Source organism: Callithrix jacchus, chromosome 3, assembly GCF_049354715.1.
Source record: "Callithrix jacchus isolate 240 chromosome 3, calJac240_pri, whole genome shotgun sequence".
In the NCBI taxonomy this organism is placed as follows: domain Eukaryota; kingdom Metazoa; phylum Chordata; class Mammalia; order Primates; family Cebidae; genus Callithrix; species Callithrix jacchus.
In genome coordinates this window covers 154699381-154722528 of record NC_133504.1, presented here as the reverse complement: position 1 = coordinate 154722528, position 23148 = coordinate 154699381, and the positions used below count along the sequence as shown (strand labels likewise).

At 36.7% G+C, this 23148-nt stretch overlaps 1 protein-coding gene and 1 long non-coding RNA gene across 5 annotated transcripts in view; one reads left to right on the top strand and one right to left on the bottom strand.

The window, feature by feature from the left end:
• Positions 1 to 23148, bottom strand: part of LOC144581826 (uncharacterized) — a 119923-nt gene that overhangs the window by 21375 nt on the left and 75400 nt on the right. Inside the window, exons 2-3 of one of the 2 annotated variants that reach the window (XR_013533142.1) lie at positions 17485 to 17602; positions 11728 to 11758 (exon numbers count right to left, since the gene is read on the bottom strand). This is a non-coding gene — a long non-coding RNA (uncharacterized LOC144581826). The remainder of the gene's footprint in view (positions 1 to 11727; positions 11759 to 17484; positions 17603 to 23148) is intronic. The other variant, XR_013533143.1, reaches the window with a different exon arrangement.
• KLHL5 (kelch like family member 5) overlaps positions 1 to 23148 on the top strand; it is a 91002-nt gene that overhangs the window by 47775 nt on the left and 20079 nt on the right. For all 3 annotated transcript variants that reach the window (XM_008993471.5, XM_054253430.2, XM_008993470.5), the window contains 3 exons: positions 1639 to 1851; positions 12937 to 13123; positions 21731 to 21955. In XM_008993471.5, the coding sequence (XP_008991719.1) occupies positions 1639 to 1851; positions 12937 to 13123; positions 21731 to 21955 (625 nt within the window). The remainder of the gene's footprint in view (positions 1 to 1638; positions 1852 to 12936; positions 13124 to 21730; positions 21956 to 23148) is intronic.

The window sequence follows — 23148 nt, the reverse complement described above, 5'->3', positions numbered from 1 at the left end:
CTTTGAAATTTTTAATGCCTATTTAATATACAGCTCCCTATACTGAACATGTAGGCTACTTCCCATTTTTTTCCATTATAAATAATAATACAGAGAATCACTGTTAGGTATTTAGCTTTTTTGCTTATGAATTATTTATTAAGGTTTAAACTATAAGTGGGATAACTGGGTTGAGAGTTTCAGCATTTTTGTAGCTCTTGCTATGTGTTTACCAAAATAATCTCAGTATGCAGTTCAGTAGAACCTTTTGCTTCAAGGCATTCTAGCATGGAAGTTTTATGAAAATATGTTTCTGAAAATGATAATCTATCATTTAAAATAGACTCATTTGGACATCCTTGAACAAATCATGATAAATTGAAGCAATTGAACTTCGTTAATTATTCATGAATGGTTTTCCCCTTTAGAACTTCTACTGATAGGAATGTCAAGCTAACATATATTTTAGATCAGTACCTCATTCAGGTTACCACAGGCTATATGGAAAATATAATTTTTATTTTAATATAGAAGATAGTTATTGATAGTCTTTATCTCTAGCTCTGATTTAAACAGCCTTAGCTTCCTTCTTTAGTAAACCTCTGCATGCTGAGACAGCAATAATACATCAGAAGTATGAAAAAAACATTAAGGGACAATATGTGTCTAGCATTTGCACTTATATTATAACTATGTAAACTATCCATTCATTAAGACTTATAACCTTTCAAATCAGATGGTTTGCCTTCTCTTCAGATTAGTTAGCATAATAGCCTATCAGGGTCATCTCACACCTAATGGCATTTTTATGTCCCATTTCAAATTATAGAGGATTTGATTCTAATGTGAGGCCAGGACTGAGTCATCTTCAGTCTAATGTCCTGATCCCAGGGCATTATAGGTCACTATTTTTATTTTCCCTTTGGTCCTTTTTCCTATGAGATGAAAAGAACTTTGTAAATAAATTATATTAGAAGAGATTAAACATTTAAAAACAGACCCTTAGAAGAGATTAAAAATTTGAAAACAGACCGAAAATCCTAGATGGTCTTATAAATAACATTAAAACGACCTTAAAGACCAATTTGGTTGTAGTATAGCCCTAAGGACAGATACTCATTCCAGGGAGGATCTAAGAAGACTTCTGTGGTCTAGAATGGTTCTGGGAAATCTAGCCATCCTGAAGGCCATTTCTGAGTAAGAGAAGTAACCAGGCTTTCTAGGTATTTGGCTCTACCACTGGCCAAATTCTTCAGCACCCACAAATCCAACCACTTCTGGTGTCAGAGTATCATACCTCTCAGTGTCTAATTCATTTTTTCTCTCTTCCTTCAAAAGAATTGCCAGAAGTATTTCCTAACTTGAGTGAAGCAATACTTCAATGTCCCAGGTCCATTTTTTAAATGTAATAAATGATACTTTATTACATTTAATTTTTTAAGCACTTTAATCCTACTTATATATCTTTAACAACATAATTGCAGTTTAATTTTTTTTCTCTGCTGTGTTTGTTTCCTAACAAATAGTAATACATTGTAACGTCTAAAATATACATTGTGTTTTGGTATCTAACAAAAAAAACTTTTACTTTATTCTAAGTAAATTGTGATGGTCGCAATTACACAGAAATATTGTTTATCTGCTATTTCTTCCCTCTAGGAGCATTTCATGGAAGTAATCAGAAACCAGGAATTTGTATTATTACCAGCCAGTGAAATTGCAAAGCTCTTGGCTAGTGATGACATGAACATTCCTAATGAGGAGACAATATTGAATGCACTTCTTACTTGGGTCCGTCAGGATTTGGAACAGAGACGGAAAGATCTAAGTAAACTTCTGGCTTATATTAGGCTACCTCTTCTTGCACCACAGGTAATTAATAGGTGCTTGTTTATAGGAATTTTTCTTGGCCTATTCTATCAAAGAAAGTAATTTTACATGTATTCCTATGAAATGTGTAGGTGAAAAGATAGTAAATTTATGTTTTCAGTCCAGAAGATCTGGCTACCTAAATTACATCAATTAAGTAACAATTCTTTTTTTTTTTTTTTTTGAGATAAAGTCTCATTCTGTCACCCAGGCTAGAGTGCAGTTGCACGATCTCAGCTCACTGCAACCTCCACCTCCCAGGTTCAGGTGATTCTTCTGCCTCAGCCTGCCAAGTAGCTGGGACTACGGCCACGAGGCATCATGCCCTGCTAATTTTTGTATTTTTAGTAGAGATGGGATTTCACCACATTGGTCAGGTTGGTCTCGAACTCCTGACCTCAGGTGATTTGCCTGCCTTGGCCTCCAAAAGTGCTGGGATTACAGGCATGAGCCACTGCGCCAGGCCTCAATTAAGTAACATTCCTGATTTTGGGTTAGTAATTTAGTTGACTCAGATACAAACCTATCATACCAATTGGAGGAGAATTACTAAACTGTTAATAAAAGGAACACAGGTCTCTAGGAACCAGAAAATTTAGATTAATTCCTTTGCCACATGTTTATTAAGTAACCACTAAATATTGAATTCTGGTGATATATAAGATTAATAAGGTATATTAATAGTCGAAGCGCTGACATTTTAAAACTTTGTGACTTGTCATATTCACACCACTCAGTTTCTTCATCTGTGAAGTAGAGATAACGTCTTCCCTGACTATCTCACAGGATTATTACAAGGATCAGAAATGTGCTCTATGACATAAAATGTGCTATGAATAAAAATATTATTTCAGAATTGAGAGATTAGAGATTAGTTGATGCATTGAAGACAACCAGTCATAACATTTACATGAATAGTTTTCCCCTTTTTACAATTTTCACTGGACTATATAAAAATGTTCCCTGCATACTTTGCTCCCTATCTCAAGGCCTTGAATGGTAAAAGAGGTCTTGGAAGCAGAAAAAGAATGAGCTGTTTCTGTTCAAGGTCAGACTTTCTTTTTCTTTTTTTAATTTAAAGTGCCATAAATGTTCTCTTATTTGCAGTTATCTTGAGCATAATGTATTATTTGCTGCTATGAGCAAAAGTTACTGTTTGTTCTTTATGTAACAAAGACAGTAATCAATGTGGATGCTTTGTAAGACCTTCCTCCTCAGATATAAAATACTGTATTAATACATAGGACTGAAACTCTGTAAGTTGATGATAATTCAGGAAAAATAACATAATAAAATGTTTCTCTTTAAATCAGATTTTTTTAAAGGGAGTTACATTTTTACTGCTACTTAACAGATTTTTTCAATTTTTTTTTTCTGTCACCAGGCTGGAGTGCAGTGGCGTGATCTTGGCTCACTGCAACCTCCACCTGCCGGGTTCAAGCAATTCTTCTACCTCACCCTCCTGAGTAGCTGGGACTACAGGTGCGTGCCACCACACCCAGCTTTTTTTTTTTTTTTTTGTATTTTTAGTAGAGACAGGGTTTCACCATGTTGGCCAGGATGGTCTTGATTACCTGACTTCATGATCTGCCTGCCTCAGCCTCCCAAAGGGCTGGGATTACGGGCGTGAGCCACCACGCCTGGCCTAAAAATTCTTTCTAGTTGAAATCAAACCAAATCTGAAAAATCCTATTAGACTTTGAAAAGAATCTGTACAATTAAGTAACCTGACAATTGACTTTACTTCTGCAGTTTCAAATATTTATGATACTATAGTTGTACAACTCTCATAGACCTTTAAAATGTCTTTTATCCAGGATAGGGCTGCTAATCCTAGCCATAAGTTCTTAGGGTTGAAAGGCATTTTGGAGATCATTTGTTCCAACAAATGATCATTGTACAAATGAAGTGAAAGACTAAAAAAGTAAATCCATATGTTCAAAATCACAGTGTGATTGCATAAATTCCTCTTCTTCTGTATTGTAGTTTTATTTGGCTTTTGCTATTTGGCTGACGTCATAGGGCTAATGAGAGGCCAAGGTGGGACTTGAACACAAATACAGTTCTGTACCTTGCCCATTAAACCATTCTGCCTCTTGAGTGTACTGTGTGTAAAATTGCTGGGGATAGCAGGGAGATGGTATCAGATGGAGGAAGAAATAGATTAAAAAATAAATCAGTCATTATAATGAGATGAAGACTGTGATAGACACATGAATGTGGCATTCTGAAAATAATAGAAGTAGCCCACCCAAAAGAGAGGGGCTGACGAGAAAGCAGGGAGAACTTCTTACAGTGTTATTTAATCTACATTATGAATTAGCCACCCAAAAGAGGGGGGCATGATACCCAGGAGAAATAGGAGCTTGTACTTCATTATAAAGTCATGAGCAAAGATAATGTGTTTGGGAATTTGAAGGTAGTTTGCATGGCTAGAGTGCAGAAATAAAAGGAGGTAAAGTCAAGAGATGGGGCTGAAGAGGGGAATGGACCAGAATGTGGAGAACCTCTAGTCATGCCAAGGAGTTTGAATTTTATCCTGAAAGCAATGAGGAAGCACTAAAGGATTTTTTAATAGGAATGGCATAATTATAATTTTATTTCAGAAAGATTACTATGACTGCATTGTGGAGAATGGATCTGACGGGTCAAAGCCAAAAACCCATTAGGAAGGCTTTTGGAATTCACACAAGTGAATAAGACACACTCTGGCAGTGGATGGAGAGAGAAATTACCAGGCTCAAGAGCTATTTATGAGGTCAAACTGACAAAACTTAATGACTGAATGGTGAGGGTGAACAAAAAGGGGAATCAAGAATGATTCTAATTTGTGCAATTAGGTTAATTAAAAGGTGCTGGGCCGGGCGCGGTGGCTCAAGCCTGTAATCCCAGCACTTTGGGAGGCCGAGGCAGGTGGATCATGAGGTCAAGAGATCGAGACCATCCTGGTCAACATGGTGAAACCCCATCTCTACTAAAAATACAAAAAATTAGCTGGGCACGGTGGCGCGTGCCTGTAATCCCAGCTACTCGGGAGGCTGAGGCAGGAGGATTGCCTGAACCCAGGAGGCGGAGGTTGCGGTGAGCCGAGGTCACGCCACTGCACTCCAGCCTGGGTAACAAGAGCGAGACTCTGTCTCAAAAAAAAAAAAAATTAAAAAAATAATAAATAAATAAATAAAAAGGTGCCATCAGTTGAAACAAGGAATATAGAATGAAGAGCTAATTCAGGGGATGAGGAAGGAAGTTGAAGAATCATGTTCCCAAAGCTTCTTGGCACCTTTAATCCTTTGAGAGTCTAAGGACTTAGACTTTTTTTGATAACTATTTCTTTAGATTGTTGAATCCAAAGGAAAGAGAATGACACTGGCCAAGGAGTACACAAGAGTGCTTGGGATGGAACCCTAGGAAACAAAATATGTAGTGGTTGTTCCTAAACCTGGCAAAATAATTGGATTGTTACTAAAATTGATTTCACACTTCAAAAAGGTGGAAGTTTTATCATCATCAGATGCTACAGAGAAGACAAGGAGGGAAAATCCAGTGGGTTAGCCCAGTGGTTCTCAAAGTGTGATTCCCAACAGAAGATCAGTGCCTTTTGGGAACTTCTTGGAAATATAGATTACTAGGCTTCACCCCACACCTACTGAATATGGAACTCTGGGGCTGGGGCCTAGCAAAAGGTGTTTTAATAAGTCTTCCAGTGGCTTTGATGCATCCTCAAGTTTGGGAACCATTTTTTTTACCATAAGTAGTGGTAATGGGAGCTACATTGCCCTATATAATTTAAACGAAGTTACTTTACCTCTCAGTGATAATACTGTGCTGCAGTATTGTGACATTTAGAGATATTGGCAGTGTTGATTTTTTTTCATTGCCAAAAGTAAATGGCAAGATTGTAGAATTAGAGTTATCAAGTAATAAAGTTTTGAAGTAGATACTAAAATAATGAAGAAAATGTTGAATTATATTCTGTATGTTTTACTTTAAAAGGTAGGAAAACATAACAATTATTAAATTGCCACATGCCAGTCAAATAATAAATTACTAATATTTTTAAAATTGAGATTAGGTCTAGTTACCAAGAGAGTTTATTTTTGTGAAATAGTTTCTTTTCCAGTGATACCAACTAAATGAGATTTTATTCTACTCTGTTAATATGAGACATTCCATTTAGTCCAGCTAGAAGGGATTCAACTTACATATAGTAATTTTATCATAGTGTCTCCAACAGTAGATTCTTAAAATAATGTAGGAAATAATGCATGTGAATGTAATCCTCTACCGAATGATCATTTTTGTATGGATTTTCTTTTCTTTCTTTCCTTCTTTTCTTTTCCTTTCTTTTTCTTTTTCTTTTTTTGACAAGGTTTTGCTCCTTTTGCCCATGCTGGAGTGCAGTGGTGCAATCTCAGCTCACTGCAATCTCTGCCTCCTGGGTTCAAGCAATTCTCTTGCCTCCGCCTCCCAAGTAGCTGGGATTACAGGCGTGTGCCACCACGACCAGCTAATTTTGTGTTTTCAGTAGAGATGGAGTTTCACCATGTTTGCCAGGCTGGTCTCGAACTCCTGACCCGCCTTGGCCTCCCAAAGTGCTAAGATTACAGGCGTGAGCCACTAGGCCCAATATTTGTATGGCTTTTTTAAAAAACTGAATAATCTAGGAGACAAGTATTTGTGGTCATTTTATTTTATTTTTATTTTGAGTCAGGGTCTCACTCTTGTTATCCAGGCAGGAGTGCTGTGGTACAATCATGACTCACTGCAGCTTCAACTACCCGGGCCCAAGAGATCCTCCCACCTCAGCCTCCTGAGTAGCTGGGACTACAGACACACGCCATCATGCCCAGCCACTTTTAAAAATTTATTTATTTATTTATTTATTTTGAGATGGAGTCCTTGTCGCTCAGGCTGGAATACAGTGGCACAATCTCTGCTCATTGCAACCTCCGTCTCCTGAGTTCAAGCGATTCTCGCACCTCAGCCTTCCGAGTAGCTGGGATTATAGATGCATGCCACCATGCCTGGCTAATTTGTGTATTTTTAGTAGAGACAAGGTTTCACCATGTCGGCTAGGCTAGTCTCGAACTCTTGACTTCAAGAGATCCACCCCCTCGCTCTCCCAAAGTGCTAGGATTAACAGGCATGAGCCACCATGCCCGGCCAGTTTTTAAAATTTTTTTGTGGAGATAGGGTCTCACTATGTTGCCCTGGCTGGTCTTGAACTCCTGGATTCAAGTGATCCTTCCACCTTGGCTTCTCAAAGTACTAAGATTGATTTATTTTACTTTTGAAAGCATTCCAGACATTTCAACTTGATAAAATTTTAAACCATGTGAATAGAAATACTAGGGCATATATACATTATCTAAAAGATTTTGACACCTAAATTGTTTTTTGTTTTTTGAGACACAGTCTTGCTCTTGTTGCCCAGGCTGGAGTGCAGTGATGTGATCCCAGCTCACCATAACTTCTACCTCTTGGGTTCAAGTGATTCTCCTGCCTCAGCCTCCTGAGTAGCTGGGATTACAAGCGCCCACCACCACACCCAGCTATTTTTTTGTATTTTTAGTAGACACAGGGTTTCACTATGTTGTTCAGGCTAGTCTCAAACTCCTGACCTAAGGCGATCTACCCACCTCGGCTTCCCAAAGTGCTGGGATTACAGGCATGAGCCACGGTGCCTGGCCCACACCTCAATTATTAACATTTTCAATGTTCAGCCTGAATTTACAAGTATCTGAGTCTTCACTATTCTGCTCTCAGTTTAGTATTGTTTCCTACAGAAAGTCAGAAATATAAAATGAGTCAATATTTACTTTAGCATTCTTTTAGTTTACAAGGTCTTGATACTAAAACAACTTTTTTTTTGAGACAGGGTCTCACTCTGCCACCCAAGGTTGAGGGTAGTGGCACAATCATAGCTCACTGCAGCCTCAAACTCCTGGGCTCAAGTAATTCTCCCACCTCAGCCTCTCAAGTAGCGGAGACTACTGTTACTGTGCCCCACCACACATCTAACTAGTTTTTAAAAATTTTTTATAGAGACAGGGTCACACTTCATTGCCCAAGCTTCTCTCAAACTCCCGGCTTCAAGTGATGCTCCTGCCAAAGCCTCCATATGCTGGGATTATAGGCATGAGCCGCCTTGCCCAGCCTCCAAAATGTTTTTTTAACATCTGTACAGTTCATAAATTATTCACATTCTATTTGTGTTTGACGGGACGGTTTTAGAGCAATAGTCATAAGGTGGGCAAATATGAGCGAGGATAAAAATTTACAAAATGAAAATTGATTCCTGTATTCTGAATGCTTTCATTTTAATAATTTGTTCTTTTATAGCAGAGAAGGCATTTAGCATTCACCAAAAATGCAGAGTACATAGAAGTATTTTGTAGTTTTCTCTCAGTGTCTTCTGAATAGTTTTCTAAATGATATTTGGTTCCTCCCATTTGATTAATCTGATACTTGGATTAATAGCTTTTTAACTTAAATATAATTAATCCTACTTATTTATAATTTATTGATACTATCAGTATATTAGGAACTATACATTGCTTCAAATTGCAGTGACTATTACGTCTCCCAAGAGTTTACTTTCTACATTTTTTTCACATTTATTTTTATTTAGAGATAACTAAAATAATAGCATATAATAGAAGTAACATAAATATTAAAATTAACCTTAATGAGCCAACTTTATGCATATTTACTAACGGTTTCTGTGACAAATGTAACTATGTTTTGTGTGCATAGAAACAATGTGGAGTAATTAATACCAAAATGTATATTCTGGTGTAGGTCATGGGACTTAGGTCTTAATTTCGTTTTTTTGCCTTTGGTATGCAGTGCTAGTTTCCAGATACCACCAACTGTTTTTACAGTGACTCTTTTTAGAGACTGTTTCTTTCTTCCTCTATAAAAACATGAATATATCATCAACATCATTAGTCACAAGGCAAATGCAAAATAAAACTACATTTCGCACCTTCCTGAATGGCTAAAATAGAGACAAATAAACAATTGGTGAGGATGCGCAAAAGCAGGAACTTTCATACAGTGCTGGTGGAAATGTAAGATGGTGCAACCACTTTAGAAAACAGTTCGGTTGTTTCTTAAAAAGTTAAACATAAATTTTCCATATGCCTCAGCAATTCTACTCCTAGGTTATAATTACCCAAGAGAAAGAAATATGTCCACACAAAGACTTGAACACAAGCGTTCTTGGCAGCTTTATTCATAATAGCCTGAAACTGGAAGCAATCTAAGAAGCATCCATCAACTGGTGAATAGATAGATAAAATGAAGTATAGCCCGACAGTGAAATATTACTCAACAATAAAAAGAAATGAAGCACTGATACCAGTAGCTACAGCAGGGACAAGTCTCAAAAGTATGCTAAGGGAAAGAAGCAAGACACCAGAGTCTACATATTATATGATTCTCTATATATAAAATGTCCAGAAAAGGCAAATCTATAGAGATAGATTAGTGCTTGGGACAAAAGATGGGAATGACAATGACAATGAACAGTAAATGGGCATCGGGATCTAATTGAGATGATGAAAATGTTTCAAAATTGTTTTATGGTAATGGTTCCACAATTTGGTAATTTACTAAAAATCATTGAATTGTGTACCTGGAATGGATAAATAAGGATATGTAAAATATGCCCCAATAAATTATAAAGAAATATATTGTCAAATACAGCCCACAGTGTATCAAAAGGATACACTATGACCAGAAAGGTCTTTTTCCAGGAATACTAGAATGATTGTTAAGAAATCTATGAAGGGGCTGTAAATCTATAAATCACGCCTGTAATCCCAGCACTGTGGGAGGCCACGGTGGGAGGATCACTTGAGGTCAGGAGCTCAAGACCAGCATGGCCAACATGGTGAAACCCCATCTCTACTAAAAATACAAAAATTAGATGGGTGAGGTGGTATACGCCTGTAATCCCAGCTATTCAGGAAACTGAGGCAGGAGAATTGCTTGAACATGGGAGGCAGAGGTTGCAGTGAGCTGAGATCGTGCCACTACACTCCAGCCTGGGCAACAGTGAGACCCCTGTCTCAAAAAAAAAAATCTATGAAAATCTGTATTATCTTTATTGAATATAATAAAGGTAGATTACTAAATGTTACAGCAACTATTATCCTAAATAATGAAACACTAAAACCGGATCAATTCAAACAAGAAACAAAATACTCTACATCAGCCTAATTATTTAACATTCTTTAGGCTTTCCTTCCTTAGAAGCAATTGCAATAATAAAATAGTTGCCACATGCCTGTAATCCCAGCACTCAAGGTCAAGAGATTGAGACTATCCTGGCCAACACGGTGAAACCGCAAATCATCAACATCATTAGTCAATGATACAAAAAAATTAGCCGGAGGTGGTGGCGCACGCTTGTAGTCCCAGCTACTCGGGAGGCTGAAGCCAGATAATTGCTTGAACCTGGGAATCAGAGGTTACACTGAGCTGAGATTGTGTCACTGCACTCCAGCCTGGTGAGGGACCAAGACTCCATCTCAAAAATAAATAAATAAATAAAATAGTTGGCATACACGTTAGAAAAAGATATACAACTATCCCTATTTGTTGACAGTTATGATTATTTGCATAACATGTAGTAGAGCTTAATAAGGGAATTTGGTAAAGTAGTAGGTTAATATAAGTGTAATCAGGAGATTTTCTCTCCTTCAAAACATATATGACATAAACTTTTAAAATCTATTCCCAATAGCAGTGAAGATAATAAAATATATAGAAATATATGTAATAAAGAAAGGTATAATATATAGAAAGCTATACAACAAATGGAAAGGCTTCTTCAACAGAAAGGCTTAATATAAAAATGTCAGTTCTTCAAAAATTAATTAATTAATTTAATGTCATTCTTATTAGAATTCCAAGCAAATCTGGATAAATTTGTTGTAAGTTTATGTGAAAAATAGAGGCACAAAAATAGCCAAGAAAACTATGAAAGTTAACAGTGAGGGAAAACTTAACAATATCGAGTATCAGAATATACTATAAAGACACTGTAATAAAATATGCTATTTAGAAATAGGAATAGACAAATCGATCAATAGGACAGAATAAAGAATCAAAAAACAAATCTCATATAGCTTGAGATCAATTTGTGAGAATGTAATGTATGACCAAGATTCAGTTCAGTTGAAAATGGGAGGGGGATATTTAATAAGTAGTACAGAACTAGCTATTGATCTTAAAGAAAATAAAAATCCTCCTCCACTCATACTCTTTAAAAATTAATTTCAAAAAAATGAAATGGATTTTCATTTCACATGGATCAATAGCCTAAATGAGAGAAAGCAATAAAATCTTGCTAGATGATCCAGGAGACTTCATCCACAAACTGAAACAAAACGACTTTCTAACCAGGACTATGAAAAGAAAGATATATATTTGATGACCTAAAAATGAAAATTATTTGTATAGCAAAAGTATTATGAAACAACCTTAATAGACAAATGATTAAAAATCTAGAAAAATATAGTTGAAAAATAAAAGATTAGTGCGTGTCATATAAGGAACTCTTGCAAATTTTTAATCAAAAGATAGTAGAAAAAAGGAGGCAGATAAAGGAAGGAAAAAAGTGCAAATATCCAAATTATTTGAAAATGCTTATATTCACTTAGGAAAATTCAAATTAAAGGAAAAATGTGATATCATTGACAAAAAGAGCTAAAACACTTATTCCTGGCAGGAATGTCATGCTGTTGTGCTCTTACACATGGCTGACGAAATGTGTCACTTTGGAAAATAATCTGACAACATTTATCATACAGACACACACAAATACACATATATGTGCAAATGCATACATACATATACACTTTGACCCACCTGAAGTCAATTCAGTTCTTAGAAGTCTGTCCTGTAAAGGTAAAAATTAATACATAAGGACATACATACTCGACTTGTTTTTAGTAGCAGAAAAGAGTATATTTACATATTCGTGTGTGTGTGTGTGTACACGTATATACATATATATACACACACACATACATGTGAATATGTGTCTGTATATACTGAAACAAAATTAATGTCCATGATAAGGAAATGGCTAAAAAACTAGCATATCTATATAGTATGGAGTATTATTCAGTTATTAAAAAGAATAAATCAGAACTGTACCTATTCAGAAGACCTGGAGAAATTTTCATGAGATAATGTTGAACAAAGATGGTAAGATGCAGCAAAGCATATAATAAGACAATTAGTAAAAGAGAAAACTAAAAATTATTACATATATTTATGTTATACGTATAAATGTATGAGAATTATGTCAGCAGAGGATTGCATGAATATGAAGAAAATATGAAAGGCTGCATACCAAGTTGTTTATAAGGCAGGGAAGAATTACAGGATGGGGAGGGGCGATGGAGAACCAAGCACCAAAGGAAAAGACTTTTATTTTTAAGTCTTTTTTTAATTTAATTGCCAATGTGATTGTATTTTCATTTTATTTTTAAAAAGAATTTCATATTTTAAAAGACAAGTTGTAATCGTTTTGTGCATTTACATAAAAGTAGATTTAATGACACACAAGGGATTTTAATGTTTTTAGAACAGTCACTGTTAGTTCTTTGCCCTTGAGAAATTTGTAACTTTTGTTTTTGCAGTTGTTAGTGGAATTGTTTAGAAAAGTCAAGTGAACACAGTATAATTAGTCAACTCCCACTTATAATTATTCTTCAATTAGAATTATTTCTGATTTTAAAAGTAAAATTATTTATTTTGGAAAATCTAGAAATTATAGAAAAGTAGTAAAAAAACTTTTTATTTAAGAAGTACCAGTGTTCCCACTACCCACAGATAAGCACTACAGTACTAAGATTTTAGAATATACCATTTATGCTACTCGTGTTTTGTTTTTCAATGAAATTTAAAATGTAAATCCTGTAAATGTTGCATATTTTAGTTTAAAATATGTGCCTATACTTGAATTTTTAAAAAATATGTAAAATCCATTTGAGAACGATGTCATTTTTTTTCTGTAAACCCCACCGATTGCTTAGTCATTCAGTATGCATACCCACTCTTCTTTCCTAGTTTCTGGCAGACATGGAAAATAATGCACTTTTCCGGGATGATATAGAATGTCAGAAACTCATTATGGAAGCAATGAAGTACCATTTATTACCAGAGAGAAGACCCATGTTACAGAGTCCTCGGACAAAACCTAGGAAGTCAACTGTTGGTACATTATTTGCAGTTGGGGGAATGGATTCAACAAAAGGTATCAAATAATCTTTTATTTGGGGGAGGGAGGAACAGAGAAAAAGATATTTTAATAAGTACATATATGGCCAAAGAACTCATTGGAGAAATGGCTGGTTGCAGGACAGAGGCAGAAAAAGTACCAGATAATTCTGTAACATCCTCTAGACCACAAAGTAAGGAAATGCTCAAAGAATGATGGAGACAGGTCAAAAGACAGAGGAAAAAGCTTGTAGGGCCTACTACTGTCCAACTCTGGGATAATTTGAGCATCAAAATAAATGATAGTAAAAGATTATATCCTATGAAATCATTAAGTGTCCATGGTTCCACATCAATACAAATAAACAAGGGAAAAAGAAAAGCTCTTCCTTACAGTAGAGTGCCAAGGAATGAATATAGAAGGAAAGATGAGATTACAAAAGTTACCATTTAGTAACCACCAATAACCAATTTAGCCAAGAATTATCAGTGGATGCTGAGACTAGTGGGAAAAGTTTGAGAACAGGATGCTTAGTCTAAAAGTGTCTCTCAGCCACATGTTTACTAGTTACAAAGAGTAAAATAGTATATTTACAGTAGAAAAACCTGGCGCACAGCACTTAACCAAATGATCAAAGATAATGTTGACAGAAATCAGACTAAGCAGCAGCATTGTGCAGGAGAGGATGCATGGAAAACTCAGCCACCCATCTATGCTGTTCAAGAGTGTATAACCTGAATCTAATATTGAGGAAACAAATCTAAGTTGACAGTCTACAAAATAACTTATCTGTATATAGTATTCAAAAATGTCAATGTCATGAAGTACAAAGAAGAGTCAGAAATTGTTCCAGATTATAAGAGACTAAAGAGACATGACAGCTATTATAATGCATCCTCTTGGATTTTCTTTTGCTGTAAAGTATATAACTGAGACAAATGACAAAATCCAAGTAAGGTCTGTAGATTAGATAATAGTGTTGTATAAATGTTAATTTCAGGCTGGGTATGGTAGGTCATACCTGCAATCCCAGCATATTGGGAGGCTGGGGCGGGCAGATCACTTAAGGTCAGGAGTTCGATAGAACCTGGGCAATATGGTGAAACCCCATCTCTACCAAAAATACAAAAAAATTAGCCTGGCATGGTGGCGGATGCCTGTAGTCCTAGCTACACTTGGGAGGCTGAGGTAAAAGTTAATTTCCAGATTTTGATTATTATATTTTGGTCTTATAAGAAGATAATTTGTCATTTTGAGGAAGATACACTGAGTATTAGGGGTATAATGGCATCATTTCTGCAACTTACCGGTTTTTGTTTTTGTTTTTGAGATGGAGTCTTGTTCTGTCACCCACGCTGGACTGCAGTGATGCAATCTCAGCTCACTGCAACCTCTGCCTCCTGTGTTCAGACAATTCTCCTGCCTCAGCCTCCCAAGTAGCTGGGACTATACAGGCCCATGCCACTACACATGCCTGACTAAGTTTTGTTTTTTTAGTAGAGATGGGATTTCACCATGTTGGCCAGGCTGGTCTCAAACTCTTGACCTCAAGTGATCTGTCTGCCTCGACCTCCCAAAATGCTGGGATCACAGCTATGAGCCAGCACACCGGGCCACAACTTACTCTTAAAACAGTTTAGGGGGGAAAAAACCCTACATAGTAAATACAGTAAAAAGTAAACATTTGGGTGATCTGGGTCAAAGGTATCTAAGAATTCTTTGTACCGCACTAACAACAGTTATTATTAATATTAAAAATAGGCCGTGATTACACCTGTAATCTCAGCCCTTTGGGAGGCCAAGGTGGGCCGATCACTTGAGGTTGGGAGATCAAGACCAGCCTGGCTAACATGATGAAACCTTGTCTTTACTAAAAGATACCAAAAAACAAACAAACAAAAAACCTAGCCAGGCATGGTGGCAAGTGCCTGTAATGCCAGCTACTCAGGAAGCTAAGTCAGGAGAATCGCTTGTACCCAGGAGGCAGAGGTTGCAGTGAACTGAAATCATATGTACCACTGCGCTCCAGCCTGGGCAACAAAGCAAGACTCTGTCTCAAAAAAATAATAATAGTTAAAAATAATAGCAACAAACACTGCACAGTGCCTGCTGGGTGCCAATATTATGCTAGAAGCTTTCTGTGTATTAGCCCTTAATATGCATTGATCTCCCCTTTCTTTGAATTCCTACTACTTGCAGTCTGCAATCTCTTAGAATCTCTCTCTGACTTCTGGCTACCTCTCTGATGTAAGCTTATTCTATTAAAACTTCTTCCCTTACTGATGCTTTTATTCCAACCCCATCAGCCTTTTCATTAATCTAACAGGCCATTTTATCCATATCCAGGATATTGCTTTAGCTGATCCTCTCACTGGCATGGTCTGGCCCCGGATATTGAAGTGCCTAGCAGAAATTATTCACTCAAATCTCTCAAATGTCAATTTACCAAGGAGGCCTTCTGTGACCATTCAATAGCAGCCTCCTGCCTGTCACTTTCTAACCCGAATAATCATAATGCTATTTATTTGTAGATGCTTAAGTTTTAGACATAGGCTTGATGACTGCATGGTACAGAAATAAGATAACTGATTAGGGATATTTCAACATTCTATTGTTTAGATAATCTGCAAATTCTTATTAAGTATCGTCTATGTACCTGGAACTGGTGCTAGCTTTTATAGTCATTACTAGCACTCTTCTTCCCCTTCTACCTTTTTCTCTCATTTTTAAGGCTTTAATTGTTAACTCTGTATTTATCTATAATACCTTCACTTTGATTTTTTTCTCATTTTTCCAACTTGTATAAAATATTTATTTGGTGCTCAGCTTTTAACTCGAATTTGGTACATGGAAAGGCAATCTTTTCAGCTTTCTGGGAGATGGGTTCCTGCTTCCCATCAAGGCTCATACATACAATGGAAAATTCCCCAAGCATGGGAAGGGGACTAGATACTAGGTACCAAAAGTAAGCAAGTCTTATTCTCTCTCTCAAACCTTAAATTCTGACAGCTGTCAGGTCTTTCTTCAAATGGGTCTTATGTCTAATTCTTATAAATTTCTGCTGCCATCCTTCTAATTCCAGTTAGCCTTCTGTCAGCCTACATATTTTGGTCATGTTAATTTAGAGAGAATGGCATTCATTATGTTGTTAATATGTGGCAGGCATTATGCTAAGCACTTAGACTATATTATTTCATTTCATCTTCATAACAGTTCTCTGTTATAGATAGGGAAACTAGGACTTGGAGAACTGAAGTAACTTTCCAAAGATCACACAATTGATGAGTGATAGGATCAAGATTCAAACAGACATTTTGGCTTTGGAGATGATACTCTATTCCATTAACTCTTCAGTGAACATGCAATTATTGTGCTAAAAAAATCCAGCAGTCTTTATTTCTTATCATATAAGATATAGATGCCTCATTCTGGCTTTTAAGACTTTCTCTAATCTGGCCCTTCTGTTTGACCAACTTTATTTTCTGACCTGTTCAAGCTATCTGGCTGGTCCTAATTTATCTTATTTCCAATATCTTTATAAGGAAGAGCAGTTTGTCTTAGTCAGATGGTAGTCTGACCATTGGGCTTTTGGTCCCTTCATCTGTCTGTTTAGTATAGGGCCGAACAAATAAGCTAATAATAATGGCTCCAAACAGCCACTAAGAAAATGTTAGAGTATATTTGTGCTTGCTTGTATAAAAGGTTAATTCTTCGGTATAAATTAAGGATGTCCCAAGCGTTTACATAGAATTTTACAATTATTAGGATTTTTAAAATTTTGAATATTCAGATTTAAATATATACCTGAGACAATATTTTAATATTTTTATGTTTAAAATTAGCAAAATAACTTTTAGTTGCCAATTCATACAACTATGATACTGCTTAGTAAACTAGATCTAAAAGAAATAAAATTCAAAAGAAAAATATTTCCTAAATGTGTTCTTGAAGAAAGACGATTAGCTTTTTATTTGTTGGAGGGAATTTTCTAATTTCATTTGATTTATTTGGAGGGAATTTTCTGATTTCATTTGATTTATTTGATGGAAGGAAGAATATTTTAAGATCAAATTTAGAGTAATTAATCAAATATACTATTATATCAAATAATGTAAGTATATAAGTAAAAAAACCTCACTATGGCTAAAACTATGAAGAAAAATTATTCAAATATATTTTTGAACAGCTATAGTATGTATAAGGGACTCTGTGTGGTGCTGCGAAAAATACATAGGTGAAGGCCAAGCAAAGTGGCTCATGCCTGTAATCCCAGTACTCTGGAAGGCCAAGGCAGGAGGATCACTTGGGGCCAGGAGTTCAAGACCAGCCAAGCCTATATAGCAAAATCCTGTCTCTACTAAAAATACAAATTATTAGTTGTGATTGGTGGTGCATACCTGTAATCCCAGCTACTTGGGAGGCTGAGAAACAAGAATTGCCTGAACTTGGGAGGTGGAGGTTGTGGTAAGCCAAGATCATACTACTGCACTCCATCCTTGGTGAAAGAGCAACACTCTGTCTCAAAAAAATATAAATAAATATAATAAATATATATTATATAACTATATATGTATATATAATTTATAAATATATTAAATATATAAACACAAATATAAAATATTTACATTTATATTTCTGTTTGTTTTATATATTTATAGCTATATAAATATGTTTACATTTAAATACACACACACACACATATATATGTATATCCAAAATAATAGTTATCCCAAATAATTTTGCATTCGTAGGGTAAATAAAAAATGATAAAAACTGTAACATGAGAAACTGTATATATATAACAAAACTATTTCTAAGTTTTAGGAAATGATCAATAATACTAGTGCGCTGATGACCAAATTATAACAAACACTTTAGAATAAGTGTTAGTCATGATTATAATTCTGTAAAGCTAGCACTGCTTACATGTTGTATTAGAAGCTTAGAAGAGAGAAATGGGTTGTATGTAGTTGAACTCTTCACAATTGGAGGTTGGGTATTTTTTATTGCATTTTAGGTTTTGGGGTACATGTGCAGAACATGCAAGACAGTTACATAGGTACACACATGGCAGTGTGTTTTGCTTCCTTTCTCCCCTTCACCCACATTTGGCATTTCTCCCCAGGCTATCCCTCCCAAGCTCCCCCTCCCGCTAGCCCTCCCCTTTTCCCCCCAGTAGACCCCAGTGTTTAGTACTTCCCTCCCTGTGTCCATGTGTTCTCATTTTTCATCACCCGCCTATGACTGAGAATATGCGGTATTTCATTTTCTGGTCTTGTGTCAGTTTGCTGAGAATGATGTTCTCCAGATTCATCCATGTCCCTACAAACTGACACAAACTCATCATTTCTGATTGCTGCATAATATTCCATGGTGTATATGTGCCACATTTTCCCAATCCAGTCTGTCATCAATGGGCATTTGGGTTGGTTCCAGGTCTTTGCTATTGTAAACAGTGCTGCAGTGAACATTCGTGTGCATGTGTCCTTATAGTAGAACGATTTATAGTCCTTTGGATATATACCCAGTAATGGGATTGCTGGGTCAAATGGAATTTCTATTTCTAAGGCCTTGAGGAATCGCCACAGTGTCTTCCACAATGGTTGAACTAATTTACACTCCCACCAACAGTGTAAAAGTGTTCCTTTTTCTCCACATCCTCTCCAGCATCTGTTGTCTCCAGATTTTTTAATGATCGCCATTCTAACTGGCGTGAGATGGTATCTCAATGTGGTTTTGATTTGCATCTCTCTGATGACCAGTGACGATGAGCATTTTTTCATATGATTGTTGGCCTCATATATGTCTTCTTTCGTAAAGTGTCTGTTCATATCCTTTGCCCACTTTTGAATGGGCTTGTTTGTTTTTTTCCTGTAAATCTGTTTGAGTTCTTTGTAAATTCTGGATATCAGCCCTTTGTCAGATGGGTAAACTGCAAAAATTTTTTCCCATTCTGTTGGTTGCCGATTCACTCTACTCACTGTTTCTTTTGCCGTGCAGAAGCTGTGGAGTTTGATTAGGTCCCATTTGTCTATTTTGGCTGTTGTTGCCAATGCTTTTGGTGTTTTGGACATGAAGTCCTTGCCTACTCCGATGTCCTGGATGGTTTTGCCTAGATTTTCTTCTAGGGTTTTTATGGTGCCAGGTCTTATGTTTAAGTCTTTAATCCATTTGGAGTTAATTTTAGTGTAAGGTGTCAGGAAGGGGTCCAGTTTCTGCTTTCTGCACATGGCTAGCCAGTTTTCCCAACACCATTTATTAAACAGGGAATCCTTTCCCCATTGCTTGTTTTTGTCAGGTTTATCAAAGATTGTATGGTTGTGTTGCCTCCGATGCCTCTGTTTTGTCCCATTGGTCTATGTCTCTGTTTTGGTACCAGTACCATGCTGTTTTGATTACTGTAGCCTTGTAGTATAGTTTGAAATCCGGTAGTGTGATGCCCCCCGCTGTGTTCTTTTTGCTTAGAATTGACTTGGCTATGCGGGCTCTCTTTTGGTTCCATATGAAGTTCATGGTGGTTTTTTTCCAGTTCTGTGAAGAAAGTCAATGGTAGCTTGATGGGGATAGCGTTGATTCTGTAAATTACTTTGGGCAGTATAGCCATTTTCACGATATTAATTCTTCCTAACCATGAACATGGAATGTTTCTCCATCTGTTTGTGTCCTCTCTTATTTCGTTGAGCAGTGGTTTGTAGATTTCCTTGAAGAGGTCCCTTATGTTCCTTGTGAGTTGTATTCCTAGGTATTTTATTCTTTTTGTAGCAATTGTGAATGGTAGTTCGTTCTTGATTTGACTTTCTTTAAGTCTGTTACTGGTGTAGAGGAATGCTTGTGCTTTTTGCACATTGATTTTATATCCTGAGACTTTGCTGAAGTTGCTTATCAGTTTCAGGAGTTTTTGGGCTGAGGCGATGGGGTCTTCTAGGTATACTATCATGTCGTCTGCAAATAGAGACAATTTGGCTTCCACCTTTCCTATTTGAATACCCTTTATTTCTTTTTCTTGCCTGGTTGCTCTGGCTAGAACTTCCAGTACTATATTGAATAGGAGTGGTGAAAGAGGGCATCCTTGTCTAGTGCCCGATTTCAAAGGGAATGCTTCCAGTTTTTGCCCATTCACTATGATATTGGCTGTTGGTTTGTCATAAATAACTTTTATTACTTTGAGATACGTTCCATCGATACCGAGTTTATTGAGGGTTTTTAGCCTAAAGGGCTGTTGAATTTTGTCAGATGCCTTCTCTGCGTCAATTGAGATAATCATGTGGTTTTTGTTTTTGGTTCTGTTTATGTGGTGAATTACGTTTATAGACTTGCGTATGTTGAACCAGCCTTGCATCCCCTGGATAAATTCGACTTGATCATGATGGATAAGTTTTTTGATTTGCTGTTGCAATCGGCTTGCCAATATTTTACTGAAGATTTTTGCATCTATGTTCATCATGGATATTGGCCTGAAGTTTTTTCTTGTTGGGTCTCTGCCGGGTTTTGGTATCAGGATGATATTGGTCTCATAAAATGATTTGGGAAGGATTCCCTCTTTTTGGATTATTTGGAATAGTTTCAGAAGGAATGGTACCAGCTCCTCTTTGTGTGTCTGGTAGAATTCAGCTATGAACCCATCTGGACCTGGGCTTTTTTTTGTGTGGTAGGCTCTTAATTGCTGCGGAGGTTGGGTTTTTTTTAGAGGGCCTTTAAAAAAAAAATCCACTCATCTTACTCATAAGAGAACAAAGGAGTCCTAGAATCTTCCAATTTTTTTAAAAAAAGAAAAAGAAAGAAAAACATAGATGCCTTCAGGCAGCAACTTCCTGAACTCCCTACCCTCATAGTTCCCAAAGTACCTCATCTGTACTTACCCCTGTCCTTTCTTATTGCAATAGAGTATGTTCCCCTCCTCCTGTGAAAGCTAGCCCCTCTGCCTATGCCCCAGGTACTGTGCTTTCCTGCCTCCCCAGGAACCTCATGGTTCATTATGTTCATTGTGATCACTTTCATCTCCTGTATTTTTACCTGCTTTCCTCTCAACTAGGTCCTTTTCATTCACATTTAATCAAACTATGAGTTTTCTAATTTTAAAAACAAAACAAAACCTTCTTCAACTCTTCTAATAATTTCTCTCTCTCTCCTTTGATAGCCAGATTTCTCAGAATAATCTTCTACACTCATGATCTGTGTTTCCTTACCTTCCAGTTATATCTCAGCCACTGAATAAGGAACCTCTCCCTGAAGTCATCAATGACCTCCCTGTAGCTAAATCCAGTAATACTTCTTAGTCTTCATCTTATTGGATCCTCTCAGTAGGATACTGTTAGCAGACCTACTGCTATGAACTTTTTTCCTTTGGCTTCCATGACACTTAACTCTTCTGCTTTTTTTCCCACTTGTGGGTGTTGGTTCTCACCCTCCTTTGACAGGTAATCCTTGTCTATTTGACCTTTTCTTCCTGGGGCCTGGTGCATGCCCTAGAGAATAGTAGGAGATGAGGTCATAGATGTAGGCAGAGACTAGATCATGCAGGACCTTCATGAAATATAATCAGATTATTTTCAGTGCTAATAAAATTTTTATATATGTAATTTCATAAAATTATAAATCATAGTATAATTTTTATTTATATAACTTCTATATATTACTATGAAGGAGCAACAAGCATTGAAAAGTATGATCTCCGTACAAATATGTGGACTCCAGTAGCAAATATGAATGGGAGGAGGCTACAGTTCGGTGTTGCAGTGCTAGATGACAAACTGTATGTGGTTGGAGGAAGAGATGGACTGAAGACATTGAATACTGTAGAATGCTACAACCCCAAAACAAAAACTTGGAGTGTGATGCCACCAATGTCAACACATAGACATGGCCTTGGTAAGTATAACTATGCAGGTTCACTCCTATATCACATAGCGGACTCCCACAGCACATTTACATTCTGTACCAGGCAGAAGACCAGTGTAGCAGCCGCTGAGTCGGCAGCAGGCTCCAAGCATGCCTCACATACTTCAAAGCACAAGCAGTTAAATACATGTGGCAGCAACTAGTGCAGGTGAAAACATGAATATCTAAGGATTTGAATGTAGCATGATGGTCTGAAAGGCCATCTTTTTACATATGTGGTCTGTGTTCACAATTAGTGTTATCTAACCTAATCGAAATTCTTATTTAAAAATCTTTAGCATTATTGTTTTTCATATGTATCCCCTAGTTTTTAAGCAGAAATGAGTTTAAAAACCCAGAAAAAGTTTTAGGTGGCACAGAGAATGTAAGGATAGACTTTTTAATTCTTTTATTCAATAATTCACTGGGAAGACAATTGATTAGCACGTGCATGTGCCGTGCTCTTTGTTCTGGGGTATACAAAGATGAAGAAGATGCTATCCTTACCTTCAACAAACTGACAGCTCATTCTACAATGCATAAAAGAGAATTTAGGGATGTCTCTCTTTTCAGTGAAATAGTTTGATGAGAGTGAAGGAAGTAGGAATAAAGTTAGGGCTTCAAATGTGTACGTATTGCCCAGCTTTTGCTGCATAACAAAGCATTTTTAAACTCGAGGCTTAAAATAACAATTTTTTTTTTAGCTCATGGATCTGTGGGTTAGCTGGGAGGTTCTTCTGGTCTGAGTTGCCTTGGATGATCTCTGCTGAGTTTTCATGAATCTCTGTTGGACTGGCAAGCTGGCTGGATGATCTAGGATGTCTAGTAGTAGGCAGGTTGTCAGCATGGATAACAGAGGCAACCAGGCCACATGCCCTAATCATTCAGCAGGCTGGCCCAGGCTTCCTTCACATGGTGGTAGTCACAGGATTTCAAAGCAGCAAGAGAAGGAAGTTCTAATGCCCAAATGCTTTTCAAGCTTTTGCTTGCATTATGTTTGCTAATATCCCATCACCCAAACAAGTCACATGGGCAAGCATCAATTCAAAGAATTGAGAAATAGACTTCTCCACTTGATGGGCAAAACAACAGAGTCACATTGCAAAAAGGCATGAACTCAGGGAAGAAAGAATTTGTGGCCATGTTGTCAACATACAACAGTTTGGAAAAGGTTTCAGATGGTT